This window comes from Pseudoliparis swirei, chromosome 6 (genome assembly GCF_029220125.1).
Source record: "Pseudoliparis swirei isolate HS2019 ecotype Mariana Trench chromosome 6, NWPU_hadal_v1, whole genome shotgun sequence".
In the NCBI taxonomy this organism is placed as follows: Eukaryota; Metazoa; Chordata; class Actinopteri; order Perciformes; family Liparidae; genus Pseudoliparis; species Pseudoliparis swirei.
The window spans coordinates 18,403,418-18,428,439 of record NC_079393.1 but is presented as its reverse complement, the minus strand read 5'-3'; the positions used below and the strand labels follow the sequence as shown (position 1 = coordinate 18,428,439).

The 25,022-nt window shown below is 44.6% G+C and overlaps 1 protein-coding gene across 14 annotated transcripts in view; it reads right to left on the bottom strand.

Annotated features, from left to right (window-relative positions):
* Positions 1-2,453: 2,453 nt before the first annotated feature.
* Positions 2,454-25,022, bottom strand: part of brsk2a (BR serine/threonine kinase 2a) — a 168,520-nt gene continuing 145,951 nt past the window's right edge. For 4 of the 14 annotated variants that reach the window (XM_056416461.1, XM_056416463.1, XM_056416469.1 and 1 more), the window contains 12 exons: positions 23,264-23,295; positions 21,292-21,456; positions 19,992-20,089; positions 18,936-19,098; positions 18,706-18,771; positions 13,049-13,109; positions 10,832-11,603; positions 10,622-10,670; positions 9,488-9,611; positions 8,156-8,336; positions 7,082-7,171; positions 2,454-3,810 (listed from right to left, as the gene is read on the bottom strand). In XM_056416461.1, the coding sequence (XP_056272436.1) occupies positions 3,590-3,810; positions 7,082-7,171; positions 8,156-8,336; positions 9,488-9,611; positions 10,622-10,670; positions 10,832-11,603; positions 13,049-13,109; positions 18,706-18,771; positions 18,936-19,098; positions 19,992-20,089; positions 21,292-21,456; positions 23,264-23,295 (2,022 nt within the window). In that variant the 3' untranslated portion in view covers positions 2,454-3,589. Of the gene's footprint in view, positions 6,475-7,081; positions 7,172-8,155; positions 8,337-9,487; positions 9,612-10,621; positions 10,671-10,831; positions 11,604-13,048; positions 13,110-18,705; positions 18,772-18,935; positions 19,099-19,991; positions 20,090-21,291; positions 21,457-23,263; positions 23,296-25,022 lie in introns of all 14 variants that reach the window. The other 10 variants (XM_056416464.1, XM_056416470.1, XM_056416462.1 and 7 more) reach the window with 10 other exon arrangements.

Sequence of the window (25,022 nt, the reverse complement as noted above, 5' to 3'; positions counted from 1 at the left end):
ACTTTTTTTTATTTATTGTTGACATATTTTGGCATACCTTATGACCTTTATGTTTGACATATTATGTATGACTTTTATTTTGACATATTTTGGCATACTGACTTTTATTTTTGACATATTTTGGCATACTATACTATGACTTTTATTGTTGACATATTTTGGCATACTATACTATGACCTTTATTTTGACATATTCTGGCATACTATACTATGACCTTTATTTTTACATATTTTGGCATACTATACTTTGACCTTTATTTTTACATATTTTGGTACCATGACTTTTATTTTGGAATACTAAACTATGACTTTTATTTTGGAATACTAAACTATGACTTTTATTTTGACATACTATTTAGACATATTTTGGCATACTATGACCTTTATTTTTACATACTATACTATGACCTTTATTTTGACATATTTTGGCATACTATACTATGACCTTTATTTTGACCTATATTTTGACATACTATACTATGACTTTTATTTTTACATATTTTGGCATACTATACAATGACTTTTATTTTGGAATACTAAACTATGACTTTTATTTTGACATACTATTTAGACATATTTTGGCATACTATACTATGACCTTTATTTTGACATATTTTGGCATACTATACTATGACTTTTATTTTGACATACTTTGTGTCGTGTGTATTCCTGACCTGCCTGTCCCTTTTTGGACTTGCCTCAGTGGAGTTCTTTTATATTCATATTGAGTCCTGTCCAGTTCCTCTGCGCATGAGCTCTTGCCCCTCTACCCGTGACACAACTTATACTTTATAAACCGTGTGAGTTGTTTAAAGCCTCATAAATGTACAATAGTGTCTTATTATTGTGCTTATGGTGTATAATAGACATGACCTTCATATCAAGTTAAATACTGGCAGGGTGAGTACAAACATGTAGACAGAGAAGAAAAGCTGAAATAATTACTTTGTAGCACTTCATATTTTTTATCAAGATATTTACTCTAGGTCTGCACTCATACACCAGAATATGAACAAAGAAGGAAAATAAAGACACCATAACTTAATGAGTTTATTTGTTTCAGCACTGTAGATGCTCACAGTTATTTTAATGGGGATCACATCAGTCAGGTTGGTTCCTGCTCTGTCTAAAGACCTCTCCGGTCCTTAGTCATCAGACGTCCTTGGTGCTGCTAGCTTCCCATTTAAAAAAACAGAAAGGAAAGTGAACGATAGGGTATTGCTTTGTGTTTGTGTACTGAAATCCCCTCACTGTGTCTCTTCTACCACCAGGTGGCGAGAGAGAGCAGAAAAGCCTTACAGGGAGAGGTACAGAAGAAAGGAAGCATCGTTCAAAACGTTGTGCACAAAAGAAGAGGAGGAGGTTAGGGAAAGATTAGCGGGATGGAGGGAACAATAAAAAAAGAAGGCCAGAAATAAAAGCAGACAGGGTAAGGGGATAGAGAGGAGATTTAAAAGGTTAAAAGGTCATTTTGTGGAGAGAGAATCGATGAAGGCTGAGAGAAGGAGTGAGTTTGTTCATGGAACATGAACACTAAAGCCATGCAAAGAAAAGCTCATGTTTGACATGCACACAGCACTACAGACTAAAAGCATAGAGCAGGAATCCCCAGCATGGTTGAGAAGACAATCAACCCCCAGGTTTGTCTGTATATTTACAAAGAGAAGAAGTAGAGCAGGCTCTGTAGAGTCATTCTCCTCAGGCCCAGCCTACACGCACAATAATATGAAACTGACAAATATCAATAGAAGAGCATATTCCCTCTCCAAAAAGAGGCTAAGTCTACATTCTTAAATTACTGGTAAATGTTTTTTTCTTCTTCAAGAGTTCCCACAAGTTCTCTTTCCCTCTACAGAGAGGTCAGGGAAAAGAGTTTGTTCCTCGATGTTCACATAATTCTGTTAAATGTAGACCAAAACGAAAGAAAAAAAGTGTAATCTTTTTCTTCAAATGTTGCCCAATTTACGAACACACAATAGGGTAATAAATAACATTCAACTGACCTAACAGCTTTGTTCATATAAATAGCCAAGTTATAATAAATTAGGAAATCAAACAGTGTGATGAAGAAAAACGGGAATAAATAAGGACAGAAATACAAAAATATCCACAATTGCATTTGTCACGTCATCATTTTTTTGTTCCTCTACTTCTACTGCTGGTAAGTGAGGCTAAGAGAGGTATACATGGAGAACCAAAGACAAAGTGCTGCAAACAACACAAACAGGAATGTGTTGGTCATAATTAGTTCAATCAAACAAGGACATAAATGATCATGTAACAAAAATACACAGAAGAATTTAAAATTACAGTATGTGGCAGGCACAGGTTTTGCAACCTGCCCCGATGGTATCTAAACATATTGTCACAACTAGACATTTCATTTTTTATACTTCAGAAATGATATCAGTCTGTACAACAGAATAGATCATTCATTTTAAATACCCAAATACCCGCCCTCGTCCCTCCCCTCTACCCCAATGAAGCTTCTCCCCCTCTGCCCTGTTCTGCTCCCCCCCCCAGCTTCTCTCTGAAATCACAATTCCAGTTCATTTGCAGCAATAGTATTAAGTCTAATAAAGTCGGTTTATATTTTGAACCCAGTTTTTCACAAAGTAAGTACATTAAAAAGCAAACAAATACAATCCAGCAAGCATCCGCGTCGGCCGGTTGGGGCTTTCTCCGAAACTCCTCCCCCTTCTCTCCTCCTCTGAATCAGTCCGTTTCTCCACGTCTTCTTTTTGTCGTTCATGTTCCTGTTAATACATCCCAGAGTTTTCTGTGCAAACTGGACCTGTGCATGTAAGCGTGTACATGTTTGTGTGTGTGTTTGTGTCTTTTTGTAAAATACTCGTTTCCATACGATGAATACTCATTGAAAGGAAAAAGGGCGTCTTGGTCCGAGGAGTGTGCGTTTTCTGTTGGGATTTATGTGGAGTAGTTGTGCACATGTGTGTGTGTGTTCCGAAGATGCAGGAACACAAAAAGGTATTTTCTTCTACTTCTACTGATGGCTACCAGAGGTGGAGAAGGGGTGCAGAGGGAGATGAAGGTAGAAGTCTGCATGAAGGGGTCTGTTTCCATGGTCACCACCCCCTCCCCCTTTTTCAGCGCACCTCTAAAAAACCGTCCTCCGTCAACAAATGTCCATCTCTATCGGCATGCTCGGGGGGGTCGAAGGGTGGTCGAGGGAAGGCGAACAGAGCAGGGTGCAGGAGGAGGGGCTTAATAGGTTTTCTGGATAATTCCTGGTATCAGAAACAAGTCAGGTCATCACACAGGTTATCAGAGCAAAGGTCACAGATGATCAGATGGCTGAGGTAGAGGGATGAGGATGGTGGATGCTAAGGGGTAATGAAAAAGGGAGTGGAAGGACTGGTGTGTGTGTGTGTGTAGGTGCAGTATGCTGTTTATAAAATATTACTTAGATTCTCTTAATATATTTATATCTATATAAAGTAGTTTTATACAAAAAGAATGTACACATATGATTATATACAGCTACATATGTACATATCTTCTCTCTCCGTGCCACTGGTTTATAGTGATACTGGGATGGGTTTTTAGCACTAGCTCGACTACACAGCCTCTAAGACTCCTCCGGTGTCCCCAAAGACACCACCGACAACTTGACTCTGTCTCGGCCCGCGGCGGGGCATTTGGTGTCATTATTTTCTGGCTCGTGCCTCCGGACGTGAATGGGCGAGGGGCAGTGCTTGGTGGGCGTGCCAGACGGGAAGGGCACCTGTCCGTTCTTCTCGTCTGAAAAAAGTTGGTTTATTACGTCAAAGAAGTTACTCAGGGGGCTGCCTAGGTACACAGACGGGGAGGAAAAAAGAGGACAGAAAAAAGGGAAAAGAGAGAACAAACGAATGAACAATGGGCTTCACAGGACAGAGACGAGGCTACACGTAAAAGACAGAACAAGCAGAGGCGAAGGAGGACTGACGGACACAGCGAGAATGGAAGCTGCCGGAGCAGCCATGTCAGGACGACAGACCATGCATATGGAACGGCACAACCCATGAAGACACGCAACAGGCATTCAATCTCAAAGTGGAAAGTAAAGCGAATAGGGCCGCCGACCAAAGTCAGCCGTCAGCTCCTGTAGCCGGAAACTACAGCCAGCTTCTCCAACGCGTAAACTGTGCGATGCAGGAAGAGGAAGCGGGGCGTGTTGTCTGTGCGAGTCGGTGCCCGAGCGCTTGGAGACAGCCAGAAGCCGGGCGGGTGATGGGAGGTGGACAATGGGAACGCTGGTAGTGTGAAGAAGAAACACCGCGGCCCTTGAAGGATGATGAGTCCGTGTCTCTTCTCCTTTTGCTCAACCTAATTGTCTGTGGAGATGTTGCAGGCTTCATTATACCACTGATGCTGAGGCTGTCGGCCTTCTGCAAGTGAAGTGCATCCAATACAGTCAAGTTTGGCCTTAAAGCTGCTTTAGAGGACAGAGACAACCTTTGATCAACTCATGTCTTCACTTTAGTTTGGAGTTTTACACTTTAGCTAGAGATTAAACGTGGACAAAGACATCAAACACGCCGCGTTGGCTACATCATCACTGTGCCAACTCTTGGAAGAAACAGTCCAGCTTATGCTGCGGTCTGAATTAAATGGGTGAATATGCTAAATAACACAAGTTTATATCTTTCTAACTGCTAGAAACACATTTGCTGAGGTTGTGTTTGTGTGTGTAAATATGAATACAAATGATCTTCAGCTAAACGCACTCGCTCTTTCTGCAGGGCCCCACTGCAGGGAGGTGAGAGTCTTTTTGTTCACATTTGCCATCGCACAGCGCAGCTTTGGAAACTCACAAACCTGCCACCTCCTCACAGTATGTGAAGATGCATTTGCACAATAGAGTCCTTTGGGCCGACAAATGAACAGCGACAGCGTCAGGACTGCTGCACAGACGACAAAAAAACTCACACACCGGACCGGAGAGTGTGTGTGTTTGTGTGTCGGCACTTAATAAAAGGCTGTTGGAAAGTGGAATTGCTCCGACAGAATGCTGCCAGTGTTGAGACGGCCTGCAGTAGTCCAGTAATTCGGCAAACTTCATCTCATCGTGAATGCATTTGTGTATTTGTGTGTCGCCAATGTGTGTGTGTGTGTGTGTAGAAGTGCAAATGTACCACAGTTGGCTTCCCCTGCTCCATTATCCTGCTGGAAAATGGTCGCAGCCGACTTCTCCCGAGCGTCCCCTCCTCCCTTCTCACGTGTGGAGACTTTCCCCATTGAGTCACTTCGCTCCACCCAAATCTGCACATTTCCAAAAATGGCAGGACACTCGTGAATCTTAATGATCTCGGCCGCTCCATAAAACGGAGACAGTGTCCTCTAAATGACCGGTTCTGCTCTGCAGTCCTCCAGCATGCTGCACTCCTTTTATTGTTCCACGCCCTCCTATTGTCTCCCTAAGCCGGGCTCCCAGGTATGCTTCTGTTAATGGTGATTATGGGACATAATGACCGAGACTTGATGAAGCCTTTTGTTTGGTATGCAAAGCCATTTCTATTCTTAATTACAGCCAGTACCTTCCGCATAGGCCCCGTGGTCAGGTGGCACAACTCGTGTGTTAGGAGGTCACAAGGAAGTAGGGAGGTGGAGGAAATAGACTGATAAGCCCACATTGACCTGCTTTAGGGCGCATATCACGGTGAGGGATACTCTGATGGTGTAAAGGCGGGAAATTAATTTAGACTGACAAAAGAAATGATAGCGTATCATTATTTAAGTTTTATGTTGTCATATCCTCAGTATCCTTTTATTGATAAATAGTTCTCATATTACACAAAGTACATCTCTGCAGCTGGAAATACAACCACAGCAGGTGTTTGAACCTATTGTAATATAATCCATCAACCTTCAGTCTGTTAATACGCCGAAACATAACATATCAGAAGTAATTGGTCAACTTAGTGAGGTAGGATAATCACAACAGCTGTGATGACTGTTGTTCATTGTTCAGTGCCAGTGTGAGCAATATCGCCTCAAAGCCACAGAGCAAAGACACGGCAACGTATGGCATAGTAACAGAGCAAAAGATGTATGGTGGCCAGGTGTCTCTTCAAAAAAGTCCGATATGGAATTGGAAATGGTTTTAAAGGGTTAAAGACACAAACATAGAGACACCAAGATTATGATTCACGCATGAGATGAAATTGACATCCCAAGAAAACAGTACACCTCCTGATACAAACGGTGGATATCAGTCTGGCGGCGTTTCCCCATGTGACCAGCAAGTGGAGCTGTTGTCAAGGTGATGACGACTGAGACTCAAACAGTGATGCACAAGGAAGGACTGGCTAAGAGCAGATGGGGAGGAGAGGGATCCCTATTTCTCTCTTCTTTTCCTTGTTGTCTTCCAGACTGTGTGTTGAGAGGATAGGATGGAGCCGCACTGAGGAAAGGACTCAAACAGGTCCAGAGCCTCGACAGCAACCCCACAACTCATGAGAAGATGGAGGGCTATTTAGATAACGGCACAAAGGTCACAGGTGAGCGGTTAGGTGGGGATTGAGGTCGCCCGTCAGAGGGTTTTAATATCTCCTTGGTGGCTTTGGAGGCTAGCGGACCAGGGAAAACAGGGGGAGTGGGTCCTATTGTACAAGCACCCAGAGAGAGAGAGAGAGACAGAAAGCAGGTGTGGAGTCACAGTGCGGTGCAGTGCATTGTGGGAGTGCGTTGAGGTGCAGTGGTGTTGCCATGGTGACAAGCTCCGACGATCAGTCTTGGAAGTAGGAGTAACAGAATGCAAATCAGCTCACCCTACCTCCACTCTAATCTTCACTGCCAGGGCAACGAGGCAACATTTGACCCGCGCCGGAGAGCAACTCCCACCCTTTGATGGCGGCGAGGCACGGGCATGCAGAGGAAGCCGCGTGGAGAACCGGAGAGCGGCTCAGGGATTTCAAGCACGGTGGGAAGAGGAAGGCGGGATTTAGCTAAGCTTCAGCGGTGAGAGTGGTTTGTGTGGGGGTGGGATGGGCGGATGAGGCGGTGGGGGGTAAGGGTGGAGAGGTTTTGGATACGATTTTTTGATATTTTTCTTTTGAAAGGAGGAGTTACTACTCACCAGACAGCTGTTGGACCCCCGGCTGGTCATGTGTGCTTAACAACTGGCTCTGAATCGTCTCCACTACTCGCTTGAAGCGCCGACTGGGCCCTAAACACCGTCACACAAACAGGACATATTGGTTGCACAGCAATCTACAGGTAGCAGCACAGAGGCAGGCTGAGTGTGTAGGTGTGCTATATAGATGGATTAATTAAGAGAAGAACACAGAAGTGTATGTGCATGGTGTGAGCTGGAGAAGCTGCAGAGAGCCTGAGGTGATGAATGGAGGCCAGAGAGGAGTGTTTCTGTATACCTGCTGTCTACAGTCTGCAGCACGGCCACTGTGACACTCCCTTCAGCTCCAATGTGAGAGGGAGAGGGAGCGGGAGCATGCATGTGTTCCTGCAAGACGGATGATTGCTTCCTATGTAATCTTGCATAGCCAGACCTCATCTTCTTACACTCAGAGAGTTTGGAGGGGAAATATTATTGAGCGTTCAGGATTGCAAGAACTTTAAAAAGACCTGAGGCAGCCATTATTTTTGGCAGTGACTTTAAGACGCCCACATTGGAAAGCAGAATTTCTGGTTTATTGGTCGGCTGGATACAAACATAGCATCGTTTTATTAGTTTTGAGCGCGACAGCTTTCCACTCGACATGTAAGGAAGACTTTTCCACACTTTTCAAAGTGACTTGTGCTTTTAATTTCCCTGGACCTCCAGATGGAGATAGAATACTGTTTATTCAAAATCCCATAATGTGTACCGTATGTTACTCTGCCTGTGATCCGTCCTCTCACAACAGGAAGGGGCTAGGGTTGACCCTTTCTGTCCAGTAGAAGACGCACTACCCAGTACCTTCTTCACACAGAAGATAGTGGTTCTTTCTCTCTCTGCGTGAACACCAGTTAAACTAGTAAAAGTAAAGTAGCCATCAAGACATTTGTACTTTTATAACTGGGGACCCTACTCTCTCCTTATTGGCTCACAGCCGTGGAGGTTCCCAGATGAGATGTGTGCACCTGGTTCGTTGTGACCGATGCATGCAGGATTAGCGGGTCGAGGAAATGAGGATGACGACAGTGTCCTGACCTGAGAGCAGCGTGAAGGTGACAGAGTAGATGCCGTTCTCCTTCGTGGCCGCCGTGCTCTCCGTGTAGGTGATATCCACCTGGAATTTGACCGGCTTCTGGAAGACTGTTGGGCCGGCTGTGGACTTGTACTCTGCTCGGAAACTGGCTTGGGAGATCACACTGTGGCTCAGGCTGGGGATCTGGGAGAAAGAAGAGGGGCAGTGAGTTAGGGGGAAATGGACAAAGAGGCAGAGATAGGAAAAACCAGGTCGTAAGAAAAGGTGAGTAATGGGATTAAACATAGGGAGCATTAATGTTTAATTTCTTTCCTACACCTCGTAAACGACAAGGTGGGTAAACCCTCATTAAAATACCCTCAGCATACTACGAGCCACAGTTGGAACTCTAAGGAGATTAATGCCTCGGGGAGAAGCCAGGGAGACTTAAACTGTAATGTAATCTTGAATCATGCAACAACATTGCACTCTCCCACCTAAAATGAATTGGTATGCCCAACGAAGAGGTGAGCTCTGAAATAGTCACGTTTCGCCATAGTGCTGGAGAGGGTTTGACATTCCATTAATGTGAGTGTGCTGAGAGGTATAATTCCACTGATTCAGGTGCCAATCTCCTGTCTAGAATACCAGCTAGCATCACCCGGAGGGGAAAAGAGCTACCTCCAGGGATGGGGAAACAGATTTGACATTGACCTGCACTGGCAGAGTTTGCATTTACTTAGACTTTGTTAAATCTAACTGGGGTGAGAATAGGTTTTGTTCAATTATGTACACTGAATATCAAGTCCCACTGCTTTTGTGTGTTTGTTGGTACAGATTATGCCGCTTACTGGGAATCCCTGATGTTACCCGCCTTCCTGCACATATTTATACGTCCACATTATAAAACACCTCACACACACACAAAGATACAATTCACACTATCTCTCAATTTCCCACACTACACATCTAAATATACTCTCAAACACACACACATGCTCAATAAATGGCATTGAGGGCAAAGCATCTATATGCTTATGATCAATGCTCTCTGTTGATTTTCTATTGACCTCAAGTGAGTCTGCAGTCAGAGAGAAAATAGAAGCACTGAACACCAGCAGTTTACTGAATTGCTACATAAATCAGAAGCATGTTAGCAAACACTCAGAGAGCCGGCCGCAGAGCATTGGCACTCATCGGTGCTGTACGAAGAGGCAATGTCCTGCAGCAGACAGCAGATGCACAGGTAGTACTGCTGCATATTCAGATGTACAGGGGGAAGTGGTGGCGCAGGCATCTGATGGGAGGAGAGGCAGGCAGGAAGTAAGGAAGTAAGGGAGACACTGAGTGTGTACCGAGAGGAAGGCGTGAACGATGTCGGCCTTGATGGAGCTGAGAGGCTTGTCTCTGATGACAATGAAGATCTGCTCCTCTTTTTCCAGGTTGATGAAGTTACCAAACCAGGATTTTTTGGCAAGTCTGTCGGGGGAAAAGACAGGAAGAAAAGTGTGTCAGCTGTACGTTTATATTATATTGTTATGCATACCAGAGAGCGTTTGTCTTCCTTTCACTGGTTAAAACCCACCCGTCAAACCATCCATAAAAATGAAGAGCTTGTGAAGAGTTTTTTTTATCTTCCTCGCACTAACTCGCTGCAGCTCTGGGGGAACGGAAAGGAGCCAACGGAGGATACCCTCAGGGAAATAAGCTGAGACTGCAGGGGAGAAAAGTTTCCTGAAACTTCACCTTATGCGCAGCTGGGTATGTGTTAATGCATGTGCATGTAGGATGTAGGGATAATTGAGCCTCTATGTGAACATAACTGTATGTTCAGAAGGGTTGAGGTAGATGAATGCACCACTGGCCCAAGTAAATAACACCCACTAATAAGCCATGTGGACTCTGGTTTTGTGGCATATTAATATTTTATGAGATTCTTAAAAATGCTGATTCAAACTTTAGCGCAGAGCGAAACTCCCCAATAAACAAATACTTATGTAATGTTATGTTTGCAGTGGCATTAAGGGGCACATCATCCTGCAATAAGAAGCCGGAAATAGCTAATATGTGACTTTATTATGATCAAGCCTATCCCAGCTGAGAAAGTCTTTTCCAGCCATCTCTCCAGCTCCTTACAGCCAGGATGTTCTTCTCAGCCAGGTGGAAATGGCCAAGCCAGAGAGCCAGCGAATCAGACAGGCATATCTAGGCCAACTTTGAGTTATCAGGCCCCTGGGAGCTCAACAACATCACACAGGATAACTTCCCTCCCTCATAACCAACCCAATACCTCCTGCCACGATGCTGCTTCTCCAGCCCAGCCCAGACCTGAGGTCATTACAGGGAAGTCGGCAGGCACAAATCAAACATTCGCGGATGTAATACTTTCTGAATCATCATGCTACCAAGAACCAGACAGTTTGAGCCAATGACTGAGGGGATGACAGGCTGTGCATAGTTATGAACGTTGTGGGATAGAAGCTACTCACTCTGGGGAAGATTCTGGTGTGAGGCTGGACATCTCCTCCTGTGTGGGAACTGTGGAAGCAAGGTCAAAGTTCAACGCAGAAGGCTCAGAGACAGATAAGAAGTAGATTGCTTTAGTGGGTAAAGTTAGATTTAAGAAGGGGTGAAGTGACCTAGATTTAAATAGATAATTCAGCGTTTACCGTAGAAATAGTCAATCTGAATGTCAGTACCTTGAAGTTTCCTGCGGTGGAAGCGTGGTGAGCCCAGGAAGCTGTTTTTGATGGAGTTGAGGCGTGTCCTCCAAGGCATGCCTCCGATGGACGGGCTGGGGGGCGGCGTGGGGTTGGGGGTCCCGGCCGGGCTGTCCTTGGGAGTGTGCACCGGAGTGCCCTTTGGGGTGGGGAGGGGGCTGCCTCGAGGGGAGGGGTGAGGTGTAACCTGTATGAGCGGGATAGATTTGGGCTGGTGGTCAGTGAATGGAGAAAGCCCCGGCACCACAGGGTGGAAGTGGTGCAACCGGATGGGCGACAGGGGCACCACTGGACTGTAGGGCACTGAGAGCTGGGGGTTGGCAGCAAAATGGCACCGCCGTACCTGGGGGCTATTTGGGAATGGAGCACTGGAGATGGAGGATGGAGTAAAGGGTGACGGCGAAGAAGGAGAAGTAGGGGTTGGGGGCACCGAGGCCGACGGTGGCTGTGACGGGAGTTGGCAGGGACTCGAGGGCTCGGATTTGGTGGCAGATGCTGGATCTGGAGTTTCGGGGAGCGTGTTGGATCGTGTGGCTTGGAGGGGTCTGGGGATCATTTTGGGCTTGGTGGGGAGTGTCTGCATCATGTTGAGTGCTGCCGGCAGGGGCTCAATGTTTGGAGCGAGTGAATTGGGGGTGGAGATACGGGACCCTGTGCGATTGGGGGCGGGCTCGGGGGATGGGCAGGGGCTTGTGATAGGGGACTGCGAGAAGTCTGGGGACTGAGGCGGTACACAGAACTTTCTGACAGGCTGGATTTAGAGGACACAGTGTGAAGACACGCAGCGCGATACAGCCAAGGGCCAGAGCAGGTGGCGAAGGAGAAGAAAACAAAGCAACACAAAGGGACACATGCAGGCACACACAAGCACATGGATAAGCCAAGACAGAAATGTGTAGCAAAACAAACAACGGCACATCCAGAGGAAGAGGCAGACAAATAATATGGAGGCAGGTAAGATGTATTCATACACGGGAGAGAAAAAAGAAAGACAGAAAAGAAAAGAAACATGCAGTTAGACCATTCAGTGACTCGTGTCAAAAGAAAACATAGATGTCATGGGAACAACTAGAACGGCAAGCATTACACACAATTACATTTGGAAAAAAAGAGGAAAAGATGGACTTTTAACCTGAGTAAAACATACAGAGCTCCGCTGGCAGAGAAAAGCGAGCACACACTGACATGTGTGACAAAAGGCCAGCTGTGAGGACAGTTTGGGCTGTGTCTACATCGGGAGGAAGACCACTATGGTATATCTACTGAAAGGTGAATTGATCTGTTTTATTTGTAATTGTACAATTGCAGACACAATAGTGCACTGATAAACTGTTTCCTTTGGATGCTTCCACTTTTTATAACCCCACACAGAGCCTCTCCTAGAGGGCACAATCCGGGCTTAGCTAGGTCTGAGAAATCTATTTCCCTTTCAGATCAGCCTGACAGAACCTGTGTGGCGCGAGGAGCTCGTTTTAGGATCCTGGATAATCCCTTAGTTTAGTCAGCTGGAAAAGTTTACCACAAGCTCCACAGCTCTGAGCAAGAACAGTTGGATTTTTCTGAAGCAGTCCTGAAACTGGATTTCCAGAGAGCTCGGACCACAGACAGCAACAATAGGACTAATACGCCGAAAGTCTCGAGGGAGAAGAAGAAGCGTTTAGGGGAAGGTGTAACGTCGTCTGCTGTCACGTCCCACGAGAAAATTCATCAGCATATTTTACTTACAGAAATTTATAACGATATAGACACGCGTACGTCTGAATGATCACCGGATAAGAGGAGCTTATTATAGTGGATCCCTGCAAAACGCAAAGGTATATCTGCACTGTGAGTTAAAACGTAAGGAGAGGAACACTATTTTGCCTGGTCCAGCCCCTTGATATGCTGCCCTGAAGGGTTATTAAACTAAACTATAGCTCAGACTAATAACAAGGAGACCCCCCCAGAGGAGTCCTAATGCGTGTGCAGAGAGATACAGCAATAACACTTCCATAAAGAGAGTGCTGTGCATTGGTCAGAAGCCTCGGTCATGGAGATGTTACTGTCGCCAGCGTATTTATTACCCTTTGTGGACACAAACAGCAATAAGAATATGAATCTAATCCCTGAGCATGAACAACTAGATACATGAGAACAGGGTCAACAGGTGTGTGTGTGTGTGAGTGTTTGAAAAGTACATAGGGGGTCGTGACTTACCCGTGGGCTGCTGAGGGGGCTGGTGGAGAGGCCAGACGAGGCTCCACTAATAGACCGAGACCTGTGTCACAAACAAGCACGAACACACACACACACACACAGGGGCAATTTGTGGGATCAACATGTGTCCCGGTTACAGGTTTCAGTAAACACAGGTGGAGGTGAGAGCTTGGAGGTTACATGTTGCACACGGTTAGAAAGCACCACAGTAAAGTTCACCAATCATACGAAGCACAGTCGTTATCGCTATCAAGCCCTTTGCACACCACACCTACAACAAAGACATAAAAGCACGGGCACACAGTGAACGCACCATGCTGACGACAGACATTACTCTCACTGACTCGCAGCAATTGGTCTCAAAGCAATTAGGCTCAAACTATGTGTTTCAAATATGCTGATTTGACTGCAGCTTCTTCCGCAAATCTGTAGGTTGTTTTTCACACATTAGCATTCACAGACTTAGCTTTCCGATTTGTCTAAAGTCTGGTCATAAACCAGACGTGCCGGGTTTCAGGCATTAGCACTGGATCAGTAGAACATATCTTGAGGGGGGAAATGAAGTGGGACATTTGGTTGAGTGCCATTTGTCATGTTTTTCTTTTCCCCCGCAGATGCCGTCAATAACCCCTATGAGCAGAGTCCTGCTCAGGAATGAACAATCACAGGACAATCTGTCTCCAACGAGTGCCCGCACACACACAGACACACACACACACGCATACGCACGCACACACACACACAACACGCAAAGGCAGAGCCTGTCAACACTTGGAAACACCAGCTGCTCACTGTCACAACACTGTTCCTTTTTTCATTCAATCTAACAACCCCCCCTCCTCCTTTTTTAAGCATTGATGCATTTGTGAACATGTGGCCAAGCCTCCAGATCTTTTGTCTTTCTTTGAAAGGATAAACTAGTATTTTTTCAACTTGCTTGGTTGTAGAGGAAGACCTCGCGCACAAATGTGAGGGGAGGATGAGGGGGAAGGAGGGAGGAATGGAAGAATGAAGGATGGGAGCAAGGGGTAGTAATGGAGACTGATGCTCATTCCTGGTGCTGGAGCAGTCCCACAGGACCGCAGAGGCATCCACACATGGACACAACTGTGTACACGCTTACAGCTAGAAGCCATAAAAATGATACCGGTGCTGTCATAACAACACGCCCGGATTAAGATCTATATATATCAATCTTCTAAAAAGTAGAAGCACTTATTTGGGTCCAGGAACCCATTTCCCACGAGCTTTACATTTCCAACCACCACAAAAAATAACTGATACTGGTGCAGGAATATTACTCCAGAGAGACCCAGACACACAAGCAGAACAGAAGGGAGGCCACAGCGACGATGAGAGGAAAATATAGAAACACCCACTCGCCGGCTATTTTTGCAATTCTCTCACTGCCCCTTCTGCGAGTGTAGGCGATGCAGAGACCACGTTGGCTAGGACTTCTTGTTTAAGAGAACAGTCGACCAGACGGTTGCTATCATTTACATTTAAGTCCTCCGGCCCACTGAGACATGCCCACAGCTGCTCACTAGAGTCAAAGGCATTTCATCTAAACATGGCCAAAACACAGCGTCCTCGCGCCATCATGAGCATATTGGTCGAGGCACTCGGTATCTGTTGGTGTTGGACCTGCAGTTCTATAAAGCTAATGTTACAGATGGCTATGCGGTACGGTAATGAGCCGTCAGAGCCTCACCCTTGCTTCGGAGAGATGATGAATTTGTGTTGACGAGTGTTTTATTCGTTGGAACAGCAGACACAACTTAAGCAATCATTTATCATCCATTATATAGTAACAGGCCGTGTTAATAAATCAGGAGCAGAGGAGATGCTGAAGGCAGCTACTGTAAGTCCTCGGTTGGTTTCGGTGAGTTCTTGCTTTAAAAGGGGTCAGTTACAAAATTACCTCATCACAAAAAAACATGTTCTCAAGTAATCTAACTCGACTGAAAGTTTGGGTTTCATTCGCCCAAGTTTTGAGAGATTTATTTCTGCAGAGATTTCTGCCTCCACCCAAAAAAAACAATTAAGCTGAGTGGAATTTTCTTTGTGGAGCACACAGCATTTAAGAATAACACTAAAAAGCTCATAAAGCAACGGCTCTTTCCAGAGACTATATCCCAATTCCTCATACAAAAAACACACTGCCAACTGTTCTCATATTGAACTACTTTGTTGTTAACAGGCAGTCTCAATATAAACTGTTCATCGTGCAGTGTGTAGACACACTGTTATTGAATTCTTCAATGGCGTTAGCACCAGTGGTGAAATGTAACTCAGTCCTAAATATTGCACTTCTTACACCAGTACATTTATTTGACAGCTACAGTTAGTGCATTTGCTGCTAGTATTTTTACTGAAGTGACATTTCAAATGCAATATTTGTATATATAAAATGCATTTTACATTGTTTAAGTGCAACTTTTACTTGGGTAAAGCATTTCATTCTTCCTCTTCACCACGAGCGAGCCCCACACATTAAACATTATTCTCAAAGGGATATCTCACCAGGACAAATAAAACAAAAACTATATGCATTGCAAGACACCAATGGAGGTTAATAATAACAACATGTAACACTTGCACCCATACATGCGAGTGTAATAGCGTATGTGTGGGGCCACTCATTCATATCTTCCTTTTTTCCGTGTAGTACTCAAGATAACATTTCCCATCAGCCGGTTTGGGAATGGGGCCCATGTGGTCAGTGTGTGACCATCGGCTGTGTCAGAGACCCATCCAAAGCCCTCGTGGGGGTCTAATGTTGGACTGTGGGGGATGGAACCAAGTACAAAAGGTTCTGGGACGAGGGCATGGACTGAATTAAAACAAAAGTGAAGCCAAATGCAATGGATGGTGCCTGGAGTCACACAGAGAACAAATAACAACGCCAGAGCCAAAACACAAGGCTACTGCTCTGCTGGTGGGATTTAAGTCAGGTGGAGAAGTTCCCTTTTTCTCCTTCTTCCTCCTCTGTATGGACTTTCTCCTGCCAATCGAGTTCTGTATGCAGAGTAGATATTCATATAAATCAACACATTTCATAATTCCTGAGCTCTGACAACTGCCTGAGGACTTGGGCATTAATATTCACAGCTCAGCAACTCGAATGGCTATATGTAGTAAGACCCCTGATGTAGACATCAGTGGTAAAGGTGCTTTATTTGTGCTCATTTGAGCCACTTAAATATATTAGAGTCAATAATTAGCATGAGAGTCTGTCTTATTAACACTGCTCCTACTAACCCAACACATTCAAACTGCATGAAGCAACTAGAGCAGATCTGTAAAGAGAAAAAAATCAATTGATATTCTCTTCTTCACACTGCAGCACTTTTCCATATTTCATTTACATATCATTAACCTCCCTTCATTTCTCCTGGCATGTTGTTAAGATTTAAAATTAAATCAGTGGGATTTTTCGGGCTTTGAGTTTGGCTTAAAATGTCTTTTGGGTTTATAAAGTAGGAAGTGGACATTTGCGTGAGAACGTCTCCATGTGTGTTTCTCTGCAACGTGGCTACTGCAGCATTTATCCCAAATCTTTTCAATTATACTTCACAGAAGCAGTCAAATCATCAATCGCATGTATGAAAATACAGTCTGGGCATTTGATTGGATTATTACTGCCTACAAGAGATATGTGAGCTAAAATGCTGGATAGGGATTGTGGTTAAGGCATTTTCGTGTAATTTGAGATCCCCCCCCCCCCCTTCCATCATTTGTGCTGGTGGAAATGTATCCTGTCAACACATTTCAAAGTCAGTCTTCCCCTGACACCCTCTGATCTGAAGTTCTATGAATCTTCTGTGCTGTCCACAGAAGTTTGCTGTCGGGGAAAGATAGAGTTAGATTCAGAGAAAGTCAGTCAAATCATTGGACGTCATTCTGCTACGTATGTGCTTCCCATCGCCGATAAACACACGCGCGCAAGCACGCACAAAGAGCACGCACACAAGGATGCCATAAAAAGTCAAACAAAAGTATTTCCCCCCACACTGATCAGCTGGAGAGCCATGAATTGCAGTGTATGTGTGTAGGGGGGGGGGGGGCAACATAAAGCGAGGCAGAGATTTGATTTGATTTGGAGGCGGATGGGTTGTGTGCGCCTCACACCCACTGAGAGGAAGCCAGACAGAGAAAAACTAGCAGCATTTCCACATTAGCATAGCAATTCCATACAAATAGAGCGAGGGGAGGGGATAGGAAGGGGGGGGGTTGGGCGTTTTGGACTAAAGGTCAGAGAGAGAGAGAGAGAGAGAGAGAGAGAAAAGAGTAAGGGGAGCCCCTGAAAGACTAAAAACAAACACACTTATTTAAAGTAGCACAGAGGAAAGATGCAGTGGAGCTTTGTACATGACTGCAGCTGCTGATGTATATAGAATCCACACAACCCTATTTCATGTGCTGCTATCAGTAGATGTAGTCGTTGTTTCAGTGCCCTTTAGGATGTTTGCATTCAGCAGTGTGTGATCTTTGAACTGGTGTTTTCTGTTTTGGAAAGCACTTTTTTAATGATCCATAAAGTCATTGTTCACCGGCGTGTTTTAAAATGATTGCCTTGGCTGAAACGGAAGAGCCAGAGCAAAGGGCAGAAGGTAGCTTCTGAACTAATGCAACCTTTAAATGTAGAAGAAAAAAGACTCGGATCGCCTAAAGGGATAAAGGAGCGGAGGAGAGGTGATGAAACACAGGGAGAGGAATGTTAAAGGGAAATTCAGAAGCAGCAGAGAACACGAAGAATTAAGCAGAAGTGTTTAGAGGTGGGAGCTCTTGAATATGATTTAAAACTTTTCCCCAGTGAAATGAGGTGGAAAATAAATTCTTGATATTTTTTGTTGGCAAAGGGCTATGGGGAGGAGTTATTAATGCATCTGACGTTTGGATGAATATTCAATTTCATGAATTCATTTTTTTTTAATCTATAGCATATATGCTCTCGCTGCCTCTGCATATGTCGCATGCCTCGGAAAGCTTTTTGCAGCACTCTGGCAATCTGCCTATCATTAGGCAGATCAGGTTATCACCCCCTCCGATTCAATCTTACCCGCTGTCACAAATGTCACTGCCTCTGAGCCCAAAGATGTCGTGTGATGATATATTGCTTGTTGAAATAAGATGGTGGAAATATATTTTGAATCAGTCTGCTGTGCCTTGTGGGGGAGTAGTTCTGGCTCGGCTTGCTCATTTCTAAAATAGAGAAATGGAGAAATGTTCGGCATCCGGAGAAAGTGGGACACAGCATGGGAGAACTGATTATGAATGCATTCAGATTATGAAAAGAGGAGATAGCTGAGCTAACACCAGGAAATGGTGGCCGTAGATTATTAGGCTCTGACTTTCAAATGTGCCGTCTTGAGTCAAATGTGAGCAACCGCCATCCCAAAACTGTTGACTCCGTTCGACCCCAGCTTCTTTCATTTTGAAGATGAGCTATTGATTTAATAAGATAGACTTGTGAAGCTGCTACATGCAACATATTTCACCATTTAAAAACGAGGCATCCTTTTTGAACAGAAAGCACCGCTGCATCTTTCTGCTGCCGTGGAATGTCTCCTTGTCTCCTTGGGGTGGGGGGGGGGGGGGGGTGGTGGGATACAGAGCAAGAGGAGGTGAATGAGTGAGGGCTGAGAGGTGAATACCTTTCTTCTTTGCTGCATTTTGTACTGGCGTCAGGATTATCCACGATTTTACTGTACACTGATCTACTAAAGTGAGACAGGAGACAAAGCGAGCGGAGCGTCAGTCTCCATTGGTGTTTGTCCACAATCTAGCCTGCTGACGCGATACGCTAGGAGACACACACACACACACACACACACACACATATGCATTTGTTCGTTTGAAAAATGAAAAGACTTTTTCTGTTCACCTCCATGCGTACCTCTGTCCATGCTGTGTCATGTCGATAGCCCTCCTCGCCGGTACGGGCGAGCCTCCGTCTGTGACACTGAGGACCTCCATGGACTTCCTCTCCGGTCTCCTCTTTCCATGACGGTTCAACATGGGGGAGTCCACACGCTTCTTTGGGGGATCTGTGCAAATCGGTGAAAGGGATCGATTCAGAACACGACTTACCCGACGCCTCCGCCCGTTAATGCGTGTGTTTCTAAGCAATCAGCCTTTTGGTGCGTTGCGTACGTGTGTGAGCGTTTGAGTGATGTTTGGAGCTGATCACATTGGCAAGTAAACTAATAATGAATAAGGAAAGGTTTCCTCCGAGACCTTGAGCTAATGGCCACTGTATTGACTGCATCACATTCACTGAAGAGGGAGTCTATTAATCAAAATGTCGGTATCTACTAGCACACATACACACACACACACACACATTTGCGTATCACACGCCTCCTATCGCAATGCTTGTGTTGTCAGAAAATAACCCTGGCAGAAGTCTAAGTAGAGCATGTTTGTCTCAGCTCGGATTTCTGTGGGTGGAAATCTGTGCTGCGCTGCGGTGTACGAATGGAAGAATCGCTTTTTTGATGAGTTCATATCTGAACCGAAGCAGTCGCAGCTCACAGTTATTCAAATGTAGCCAATTGACACCTTCTATTTCTGCCATATATATTTAATTTAATTTTGTTTGCTTGTTTATATTCAACAAACAGAAAAATAAATGTCCTACTGGAGAGCAAATCCACCTCTACTGGAGCGGATCCAATTCCTTCTGAAGGAGGGAAACATTGCAGAACGGTTCAGATACGAGAAGCATTCAGGAGTCAACTTTTTGAAGTCCTTATTCTCTAAATTGGCTTGCTTTGTTTATTCACGACTAGATGAAAAGCCATTCAAGGTTGAAGAAATTAGTCACATGTGTTAACTGATTTTCTCCTGCTATGCTCTTTTCTCAACTTGTTGTTTGATGAATCATATTCTCCTGCGCTACATTCTTTATCTGCACTCGTGTCTTCGGTCCGAGCCTCACCGATCTCGTTGCGAGGGGGTAGGTTCTGGTCCTCCTGACTCGGATACCTTTCCTTACGGTCCAGTAACAGGAAGTAGATCATCTTTTCTTGGTTGTCACTGCAAAACGGAGACAATAAAAAGTCTACTGAGAAATATATGGAAAAGAAAATACAATGGATTTGAACATACCGGGTTATTTCAAACACAAACGTGTAAAGATTACATCTGTATACAAACGTGCAAAAGTTAAAAACATTAAATCAGATCAACTATCATTATGATTAACATCCTTTTATCTTTTTGGATTCTTCTGAAACTGCAACGAAGAAGCTTCCACCATTAAAATAAAAGTTTTACAGCTCATTAAGCCGAACTATAATATTCTGCATATATTTGGAAGGCTACATCTCCATATGCAGAGTCTTCTGGTAAGTTTATGAAAGTTTCAAAACATTATGAGTTCATCCTTTACTTTCTCTGTAAATCAGGAAGCCAAATATCTTTAGCCTAAAGAGCTCTTCCTGCAAAAGGCCCGGGGACCGGTCGTCTGTAATAAAGACAGATTGGAAAGCAGTAGGAGGCAAAGAGACAAGGACTTGCAACTTCAGCTAAAATGAACCAGGGGAAGGGAGATAGAGACCACAGATTTTTCCCGAGTCCAGCACTATTATAGGACGCTCCCAGGAGAAGAGAGGCAAACGGAAGAGATGGTGAGCAGAAATTGAGTAATGCTCATTTAGTATTAAATTAAAGAGACCGGGAAGATGTACAACAGAGAAAAAGGAAATAGAAGAGCAATGCCGAAGAACCTCTTCTGTATGCCCATATTAACAATAATTTAAAAAAATACATACAAGATTATTCAGTATAATTGCATATTCACATGTGTGATATAAACATAAACAACGGGACCCAGGGGTTTGTTCCAGGTGCAAGCCGGGATCCGCTTGGGGCGAATGTATCCAGTGGCACGCTGTGTAAGTGCTGTGGGATAACGGTGCGGTGATCTATAGCTACTCACATCTAAAGTGACAGCCTCAAAGGATTTCACAAGAGCCGGGAACCAAGCGAGGCCGCCTGTGCACACGGATGTCACATCGCCGTCCTTCCACCTCGGTACCACCACACAGCCTCATCCTCTTCTCCGTCTTCAGCTGCTTTTTATTGTTGTCCTTTTCCAACACAAACTGTTGCACCTTTTCGACCCGTCCTCAATGTTTCTCTCATCACTCACTCCTTTTCATTCACCAAACCACACCTCCAATCTGCTTCATCCCACCTCTTTCCCGTCCCTCCCGTTTGCCCCTCCAGTCACTCACTGATCTGAGAGCAGGTCTTTCAGCAGTTTGTTTTTGTCTCGGAAGCAGCCGAGGGAGTGCATGCTGTCCAGCACGTCTGGGTCCACGTCGTCCGCAGAGGGCAGGCTGCGGATGGTCACCTTCCTGAGCACCGGCTGCTCTGGCTCTGGTTCGTTCTTCCCCGCGCTGGGAACGCAGAGAAATCACAACACAATTAAGGATACAGTCAGTCTTTATTGTCCCTACTACTGCAAGTTTGGCTACATTGACAAACAGTCTTTTTACAGCTTACATTAGAGGCAATATGAATCTCACTTGGGAGATTTAGAGATTGAATAATTAAACTGAATATGTAGCTACGTGGGAAGTGTTTCAGTCATTGTTTGCCTCTTGGGTTGGAAGTTTGACTTATTATGACCAACGTTTTACATTATGAAACTGTCAAGTCACGTATTTTCCCGAGGTGTAGTCTTCATGCATAAAAGCTTCAGAGGGTGAACAGAGGTGATCGTGCTCGAGAAGCTGCAGACAGACATTGACTTGCTGCTATGTTTTGCAATCTCCTCCTGGCTTGTTTTCCAAACTTAGTTTCATCATTATCCCTCCCTTCTTGCCAGACACTCTTCTAGTTAGGTCACATTTTCCTTTGTCTCTCTTTTGTCTTTCTGTATCAAGGGAGATCAATAGCAGGACTGTATTCTTTAGGATATAAATTGAAAGGCTAATCCACACTGACACTACTTTTTTTAAAGGATTTCTGGAACATTGTACGTGTCAATTTCAAAGAACAGATTCATCTTCAATATGTACAAATACAACAATACACACAGACACAGTAATGAACAAAAACAATGTGTACACATTTGACATGAGCCTAATGAGTCACCCACTTTAAACTACACTCAGTGTGCAGTTGATTTGATACAAAAACAAATGCAGTCTACTGCCACAGCCCTGCAACCAACATTATTAAGATTCAATTTAGGTTTTTACAGTTTTATAAGAGTGTTGACTAATCATTTAATACATGTTGTTCTATAAATGTAGTGATTCTAGCTCTGTAAGCCTAATCATCTGGGGACTGAGTGCATGTTTGTCTACGGGCCATCATTAGTTTTCCTGGTGAAGCCTGTTTGGCCTCAGCACCACGGCTCTGCCCAGCTGCAGATTGTTAGGGAGCTCACCAACTAATTAACAAACAATATGTGTGGATGATCTTATTTTAAATGAGTAGACCAAATAATTTGAGCTTCTGTGGTTTCATCACGTTTCCTTTGCAGCTCTTCTCTTGTCTCCTGATGCTTCTGTTATCAGCCTTGCTGTCTGTTGGCGTGATCCTTCAGTACACCACAGAAACCATAACTCAACCCCTTCTCAGGGCTTGCCACCTCCCGTCATGATTTATCTTTGCTCTTGCAAGGTAATGAATCTTTGAAATACTTTATGAAATATTATTTAGTGATAATCTAATTATTAGAGGGAGGATATTAAAATGTACAAACACCAATTAGTGTAACTGTATATTATATACACAAAAACAAAACAAAAGAACATTGGTGTTTTCGTTTCCCATTAAAAAACCTTGCGACTGAACATAATTAATGATGACCTGTACCATGCATGTTCTCAAAAGATTTATGTTAGCTTAAAAAGGTGGGGCACTCTGTTGTGAAAATTAAACGTTGAGGTTATGTGGCTTTCTCCTCCACCACATTCTCGCTTGTTCCCTCTCCCCTACTCCCTGTTCAGTTGACCATATGCTGCACATCCTCTTTCATGCACCACCAATATACCCCCACATCCCAGAGAGTGGAGTCATGCCCTGCTCAAATATGCTCTCGTGTACAGGGCTGCAACCCAAAGCCATTTATCATGTGGTTGCTCCCCTAAGGTCTACGACCCCTGCAGAATAGGCTAAGGGAGGAGTGGAGAGGAAAGGAGAAAGAGAGGAGGGTATTAAAAGGAAGGAAGGAAGGAAGGACAGCGTACTTACAGGTACCATGTGTGCTTCTGGATCTGTTCTAACTGTAAAAAACACAACAGAAGAAACAGCAGGTCAGCACATAAAAAACGTGATGCATGCCATTTTAATAATTATATCATCCTTTTGGTACAAAGACAATAATTAAATTCAATCATTGAGGAAAGATTTGAATACACAGACAATTCTCTATTTTGCCCGTGTGTATAGATGTTGGTGCAGAACGGCTTCATTGAACCCTGAGCTTGGGGGCGGCTTTAGCTCAGTGTGTGGGGAAGGAGGGCTGCAACCAACCAGTTGTGGGTTCGATCCTCTCCTCCCCATTAGTTGCAAGCAAAGAAGTGTCCTTGAGCGCACTGAACCCCCAGTTGCTTCCCGCGCTTTCACCAGCCCACTGCTCATAATTAATAAGGATGGGTTAAATGCAGAGAACTAATTTCCCCTTGGGGATTAATAAAAGTGTATATTCTATTCTATTCTAACGGGCTGAATGGAAACACAATGCAACAATATGGCCAGGTTGAATGGTGGAAGTAAATAGTTAGGACTTCAAATATTAATACTCATAATAGGAGAACAAATGGGGAGAAAAGAGGGGTGCAGCATGAGTATGATAGAGAGGTGGTACCACTGAGCTATAAACAGAGAACGAAATCTTCCTCCCACAGACTGCTAACTCTACCAAGCCCGGTGGTCTAAAGGGAATCTCCCATTCTCATCGTCTTCCCTTCTTCCTTACGCACACAAACACAATCACTCTCTCAAAAATACGCTGGTCATCACACTTTAGATGTGGCCACTTTGTCGCCAACACTGCCGACATGGTCTTTTGCCAAAAAAGAAAAAGCGGAGAGAGACAGAGACAGAGAGCAACGGGGCAACAAAGGAAGATGTCCGTTAGAACGAGCGTTTCAACTGCCCACAGAGGAGAACAGGATCAATGTCACTGTCGGGACTTTCTAATTTGCTCATGCTGTTGTTGTGGAACCATGGGAGATACAGATAGCAGCTCTAATTGTTGTCACTTATCCAAAGGCATAGTTCTCGGGTATGTGTCTCCATCAATGTCTCGATGTTTCCACCATCCCAGAGGATTTACCTCCGTGCTTCAGCCCTGATGAATGTCTTCATGTGATATTAGTGCAATCACAGAGAAGGCCAGGCTTCCTAGGTACATCTTCTGTGAGGTCAGGGTATCTACGGAGACACCCTGCCTGTCAGATACAGGCCAGTGGGTGACCTACTCCTCCCCCCACTCTTATTAAAGGCCTGGAGGCAAGAGACTGATATCACACGCGGGGTTGAAAGTGATGTGGTTGAAAATTCGTTATCACGTCAATCAGTCTCTGGATGTGACAGCACCAATTCCAGTTGCTCTCACTCAAGCAGAGGGGAACGCTGCTGTAACCGTGGTGTTGCTAGAGTAAGCGTGTGTTCAGGTATCTGTGGGCTGCATCAACAATTTTTGCAGGGTTGAAGCTCCGGGGGAGACACACTTTCACTTAGGGGGGGATGTGGTAACAAGTATTCAACCAGGGTCTGAACCAGGGGGGACGGCCTCGACTCCCTGCCGGGTCAGCAAACTTCCTGTTGTTGTCTGGTTTCAAACACTTTGGATTTAATCCCATAAAAAAAACCTTCAAAAACATGTATGCATGCTGTGCCTTCGACGTCATCCTCTCATGTTGGACTGAGAGCAGACACGAGTGACTCACGCTCGCTTCTGGAGATACAACAAGTGGTACAACAAGACACGACGGGCCAGGGCTCC